This window comes from Danio aesculapii, chromosome 3, assembly GCF_903798145.1.
Source record: "Danio aesculapii chromosome 3, fDanAes4.1, whole genome shotgun sequence".
NCBI classification, from domain to species: Eukaryota; Metazoa; Chordata; class Actinopteri; order Cypriniformes; family Danionidae; genus Danio; species Danio aesculapii.
Window position 1 is genome coordinate 40,228,077 of NC_079437.1, and position 6,572 is coordinate 40,234,648.

The 6,572-nt window shown below is 41.0% G+C and overlaps 1 protein-coding gene across 1 annotated transcript; it reads left to right on the plus strand.

The window, feature by feature from the left end:
* Positions 1-2,251: 2,251 nt before the first annotated feature.
* On the plus strand, positions 2,252-5,935 carry actb2 (actin, beta 2). Its single transcript, XM_056453973.1, has 6 exons — positions 2,252-2,351; positions 3,711-3,840; positions 3,931-4,170; positions 4,458-4,896; positions 4,982-5,163; positions 5,251-5,935. Exons 2-6 carry the CDS (start codon positions 3,718-3,720, stop codon positions 5,392-5,394), a joined length of 1,128 nt encoding a protein of 375 aa, XP_056309948.1. The 5' UTR covers positions 2,252-2,351; positions 3,711-3,717; the 3' UTR covers positions 5,395-5,935.
* The last annotated feature ends 637 nt before the right edge of the window (positions 5,936-6,572 follow it).

The window sequence follows — 6,572 nt, forward strand, 5'->3', positions numbered from 1 at the left end:
TGTAACAAGATCCCCTGCGCAATCTACAAAAGTTACAAAGAGAAGCATGGTTGGTTAAACAAATAAAATTGACTGGATATACTGAATGCGTTGTGTGATGTGTGTTGCATCACATTAATCACAGTTTGGTGCTAAATAATTGCTTATCTTATAAAAACCTGTGTGTTTATAAAGGGGGGTGTGGATGGATGTTTGGCATTCTTTGAAAAGATGTTGGGGGATGGAAGGAGGAAACCTTATTGATGAGTATCCAGCTTGCAGATATCAAGTTTTTAGACTTTTATACTGTGATGCTGTTTATATGTCTGTTTTCTCTCAGTTTTTCATACACAAACAGCTATAAAACATTCACTTTAATATCTGATGCTATATATTAAATTTAGTTATATTTGTTCTGTTTGCTCTGTTAGGTCATAACTAGGGCCAGACAGAATCTGCGTAAAAAAATTGTAGAATTTTGTAAAAATCTGTGATTTACGTAGAATTTTTGGAGGAGTATCTTAGCAAAATATATGAATATATGAATAAACTTAATATATGACATAAAAAATAATACCTTTTTAACTCTTATTGAATATTTACAATGCAAATCCACCTATTTGGTCAACCAAGCAAGTCTCTCACATTAAGTATCTACTAAAAGACAGAAAATATTACTTTACAAACTGTATTGTAAATAAATCAAATAAACACTTTCATATTAGTCAAAATATTACATAAATGTATTTAAAAACTGAATAAATATAAATTTGCACACATTTACAGCTTTATCTTTATTTGTATAGTGCTTTTACGATGTAGATTGTGTCAAAGCAGCTTAACATAAAAGATTATAGTAAATTGAAACTGTCAGTTCAGTTTTAAGAGTTTAAGTTCAGTTTAGTTCAGTTCAGTTCAGTGTGATTTAATTGTCACTGCTGAGTCCAAACACTGAAGAGCAAATCCAAATACACAAGTAATAAATATAGACTCAACGATTGGCTAAAGATCTGCAGAAATCTGCGTATTTATGTGCATGCAGATTCCATGTGGGCCTAGTTATAACCTAAACTCAACATTTGCTCTGAGAAACTTCAATATTTTACAGGCAAAATGCTCAAAATTGTAAAAACAGTCTTGTTAAAATACTTGGAATTTGCCGAAAACAAAAGAAGTCACATAACCTCACTGTCCTTGGTATCAGCAAGCACTTTTAACACAATCAGCTGTTTTTGTTTATAACTCCCACTGAAGGCCATGTGCATTACTCCCAAGTTACACAGTAAAGAGTCACATGTAGTTTATCATGATCACTGCTGCTTAAGCACAGCTTTATCTGTTATTCAGTGTGGCAACATCTGAAATATGTGGAAAATATTATTTAATGTAGCTGATTAGGAGATACTTTTTTTGTATTTTCAATGAGAATTATGGTCTTAAAATTTATAATTATAAATCTCTTTTTAAATAAGTTAATTACCATGTTTGTATAGATGCTACATGAAATAATGTACAACAATAAGTTTAACTGGTCAAGACTTGACATTTAACATTTCTAACAAACATTAAACCCAAGTTAGGCCCACTTGCAAAAATGAACCACTAACACTCACTTTATACATCATCGTGTAACTTGTACACACAAAAATGGCAAAGCAATGTGGCATAGACATCTTAAAATTAATGGAATGCAAGTCCCATTCATTCAAAGTTCATTAAGCACTTTCTTAAAGTGCATTACTACTGAGCTAAGACCAGCTAGCTGCTCCTACAACATACTACAAGTAGTGTACAAGTATCCTAATTTGGATGAAATGTTGTGAATAGAAAAGTATTCCCCATTGTTTGTATTACGGTATTTCGTGAACACAATAGGAGGTAAATGACCTACAGAGCTGCTGTTGTGTTAGATTGTAAACACAACAGAGGATCATCGAGGTATCCATCATTATGACGAATTCTGGCACTTGTAACGATGCACAGACTTTTTGAAACGTTGAAATTAGTCTTGGCGTTGTCGCAATAAAATAAGTTAAATTCTGTGATAAAATTCGCAAATAAAAATGCCATTTTTAGAGGAAATCGCCAAGGCCTTGTTCTTTAACTAGTTAAGCTTCCCCTTCTTTCACTCTCAAGTTGCAAGAAGCAAGTGTAGCAATGTGCACGCGACAGCCGGGTGTGTGACGCTAGACCAATCAGAGCGCAGAGCTCCGAAAGTTTACCTTTTATGGCTAGAGCCGGGTATATGCCGTCATATAAAAGAGCGCGCCCAGCTTTTCAGCCTCACTTTGAGCTCCTCCACACGCAGCTAGTGCGGAATATCATCTGCTTGTAACCCATTCTCTTAAGTCGACAACCCCCCCAAACCTAAGGTGAGTTAGTTTTACAGTTTTTAAAGCGTTTAATTATAGTTTCTATTCATTGATATTAACTAAAATGTGTAAATGAATAAATCGGATTGGATGAAGTCGTTAGACTGTTCATACCGGTCTTTTTGCAGTTAATTACTAGCTTTGATTTTAAATGGTGGCTTTTACATAATATTGGTTACATTTGATGAATGTTTGCTGTATCTTAACTTTCTGTAACGTTAACTTGCTGGACGTGGCAGGTGAAAATGATGGTAATTTAAGGTTACCAGTCGTAGACACGACATTGAATGGCCCGGTGTAAAATACGTTATATAAAGTCGTCTTAACATCAAGTTGTGCTCTGGCTAATCCGTATTTAACAGTCATAAATGTGATTCAACTACAATTTTGAGGGTGTTTGAGCATGTTGCACACTTGATGGATAGCCGGCATGGGAAGTTCTTTGTGCAGGCAGTGCTGCAGCAGGGTGTGACCTACTTTAGCTAACGTTAGCCGGCTAACCAGCTCTCATCTGCTGTAAACCACATCAATCTAACATCGGCTCATTCGTGCTTCATAAAATCGAGGATACTGTTATTAGTATCGTTAATGGGTGTTAGTATTTAGTTTAGTTAATTACCTTTTTATGATCCTTATTTAATTGTAGCCTGCAACCCCTCAGTCTTTAATGAAGCTGAAGATTAACGTTAGTGAAGTGTTATATGCACTATGAAGGCGTTTTTAAATTTTTAGAGGTGTGGTCCATTTTAATAACTGCTGCGGAGTTATCTGGCTGCACTTCAGCTGTTGTAACAACTGTCGAAGCAGAACCCGTCAGCTTTTTTTTCTGGATTTCAGTGATTGAGGCTAGAATATGAACTGAACCGGCTGAGCGTGACCGTCCAGAAGCGCTTTTAGTGTGAAGTCTCCGCTCATGAGGAGTCCGTGGACTGACTGCAGATCTGTGACGCAGTAACACCCGGCGGCAGACACCCGTTGAAATGCGATTGTGTAATTGATAGCAGGCGAGGATGGAAGAGGATGTGAAACTTCATTTGTGTAAAATTTAGGGAGTGGTCCTGGGGTGATGAATGTCGAAATCTGTTCCTTTTTACTGAACCCTACGACTCTGGCTGAGTGCCACACCGCCGGCAGCCGCAAAGCGGCTCAAACCATTGCCTTTTATGGTAATAATGAGAGAATGCAGAGGGACTTCCTTTGTCTGGCATATCTGAGGCGCGCGCTGTCACTAGCGCCCACCAGCGGCCAGATTGCAGAATGCAGAGCGAAACAGGAAGTTGACTCCAGATGGTCACATGCTCTCTGAAACTCCTCTCACTGGCAGCAATGCAATTCTAACAGTTTCCCTTTCTTTTACAGTTCAGCCATGGATGATGAAATTGCCGCACTGGTTGTTGACAACGGATCCGGTATGTGCAAAGCCGGATTCGCTGGAGATGATGCTCCCCGTGCTGTCTTCCCATCCATCGTGGGTCGCCCCAGACATCAGGTGAGGAGATTGATCGCTTGATGCTGACCCATAGCGAGAACTTTTCTTATGTAACTTTCAAAATGTAACACTTGTGTTCTTTTGTTACAGGGTGTCATGGTTGGTATGGGACAGAAGGACAGCTACGTTGGTGATGAGGCTCAGAGCAAGAGAGGTATCCTGACCCTGAAGTACCCCATCGAGCACGGTATTGTCACCAACTGGGACGATATGGAGAAGATCTGGCATCACACCTTCTACAACGAGCTGCGTGTTGCCCCAGAGGAGCACCCCGTCCTGCTCACAGAGGCCCCCCTGAACCCCAAGGCCAACAGGGAAAAGATGACACAGGTTGGTTTTTGTGTAGCAAACAGTTCTTTTGAAGCCTCTCGTCTGTCCTGTTTCCTCATTTTAAGTTCTCCTGTTCATTGGTTCACTTCCTCCAGGCTTTGTGTCCTCTGAGCTCCTCAGTTTCTCCTCTTCTCAGCAGGTTATCAACTTTGCCTGCCTGTTTTGCAGTTTTCACCTGTTTTCTGCACCCTTTACTCTAGATTTTCAACTAACCCCTGCATGGAAGTGTGGATGGTGTGCTGCAGACACTTGAACGTCCAGTTAACGTCTCCATCCTCTCTTTGCAGATCATGTTCGAGACCTTCAACACCCCTGCCATGTACGTTGCCATCCAGGCTGTGCTGTCCCTGTATGCCTCTGGTCGTACCACTGGTATCGTGATGGACTCCGGTGATGGTGTCACCCACACTGTGCCCATCTACGAGGGTTACGCCCTGCCCCATGCCATCCTCCGTCTGGACTTGGCTGGCCGTGACCTGACTGACTACCTCATGAAGATCCTGACCGAGAGAGGCTACAGCTTCACCACCACAGCTGAGAGGGAAATTGTCCGTGACATCAAGGAGAAGCTCTGCTATGTGGCTCTTGACTTTGAGCAGGAGATGGGCACCGCTGCTTCCTCCTCCTCCCTGGAGAAGAGCTACGAGCTGCCTGACGGACAGGTCATCACCATTGGCAATGAGAGGTTCAGGTGCCCAGAGGCCCTGTTCCAGCCATCCTTCTTGGGTAGGTTTCCTGAAACGCTTCTCTCAGTGCGAGTACATTTGGTCTTCATTTTGAAGCGCTTTGGCTAATGTTTGCTCTTCCTCAGGTATGGAATCTTGCGGTATCCACGAGACCACCTTCAACTCCATCATGAAGTGTGATGTCGACATCCGTAAGGACCTGTATGCCAACACTGTATTGTCTGGTGGTACCACCATGTACCCTGGCATTGCTGACAGAATGCAGAAGGAGATCACATCCCTGGCCCCTAGCACAATGAAGATCAAGGTGAGTCTCAGTCTAAGCGTTGACCTTTTTACCTCACAGTTGAACCATATGTGTGGCAACTCGTGCTAATCATCCGTCTGTCCACAGATCATTGCCCCACCTGAGCGTAAATACTCTGTCTGGATCGGAGGCTCCATCCTGGCCTCCCTGTCCACCTTCCAGCAGATGTGGATTAGCAAGCAGGAGTACGATGAGTCTGGACCATCCATCGTCCACCGCAAATGCTTCTAAACGGACTGTTACCACTTCACGCCGACTCAAACTGCGCAGAGAAACTTCAAACGACAACATTGGCATGGCTTTTGTTATTTTTGGCGCTTGACTCAGGATCTAAAAACTGGAACGGTGAAGGTGACGGCAATGTTTTTTGGCAAATAAGCATCCCCGAAGTTCTACAATGCATCTGAGGACTCCATGTTTTGTTTTCTTTAGTCATTCCAAATGTTTGTTAAATGCATTGTTCCGAAACTTATTTGCCTCTATGAAGGCTGCCCAGAAATTGGGAGCATACTTAACATTGTAGTATTTTATGTAAATTATGTAACAAAACAATGTCTGGGTTTTTGTACTTTTCAGCCTTAATCTTGGGTTTATTTTTTTTTTTTCTTTGTTCCAAAAAACGAAGCTTTACCATTCAAGATGTAAAGGTTTCCATTCCCCCTGGGCATATTGTAAAAGCTGTGTGGAACGTGGCGGTGCCAGACATTTGGTGGGGCCAACCTGTACACTGACTAATTCAATTCCAATAAAAGTGCACATGTAAGACATCCTACTCCGGTCTCTTTTCTGTCTTGGGTCTGAGTGACTTCAATAAAAATAGCTTTTGTAAAGTTGCACCATGGTAATTACTAAAATCTCTGCACTTAAGTCAAAGATGCATTATTAGGCTAGGTTTCTGACTTAATTTGAATTTAGTCGTGTTTGACCACTTGTGCTAATTTGAGTTCATCAAACCATTTCATAGGAGGAAACGTGCTGTTTAGAAGCTTAATTTGCAACAGGATGCATTTAATTTTCTTAATGGTGAAAAACTTAAAGTAATACACCAAGTGTTCCTCGTATGAAGGTAAACTGCCTTTTAATTGTCCATTTAAGTTAAGCTGCACACAGGCTTTATTTGGTGGAATCAGTTTAAAAAAACATTTTGTCAAAGTAAAGAAACAAATAAAACCATCACAATATAGACATCTACTGCTAAAGTTTGTGCGAATCCAAGTCTTAATGGCTACAAAAAATAATCTGAGCACTTAATTGTGTAGGTAAAGGCAGATATCAGAACATTTCCTATCATGTCCGCGCATGGTCAGACGGTGCCAAGTGTTCATCTGTACTGCACACATTTGTCCAGCAGATGGCGCTAAGCTCACGGGAAAATAAAGTCCCCCTATATCCCTTTAAGAAACCCGCCA

Excerpts from the sequence above, each read along its gene's own strand:
- actb2 (XM_056453973.1), top strand. The coding sequence starts at position 3,718 with ATGGATGATGAAATTGCCGCACTGGTTGTTGACAACGGATCCGGTATG. Across the intron at positions 4,171-4,457 it reads ACAGGGAAAAGATGACACAG|ATCATGTTCGAGACCTTCAA; the intron begins GTTGGTTTTTGT and ends CTCTCTTTGCAG. Across the intron at positions 4,897-4,981 it reads GTTCCAGCCATCCTTCTTGG|GTATGGAATCTTGCGGTATC; the intron begins GTAGGTTTCCTG and ends GCTCTTCCTCAG.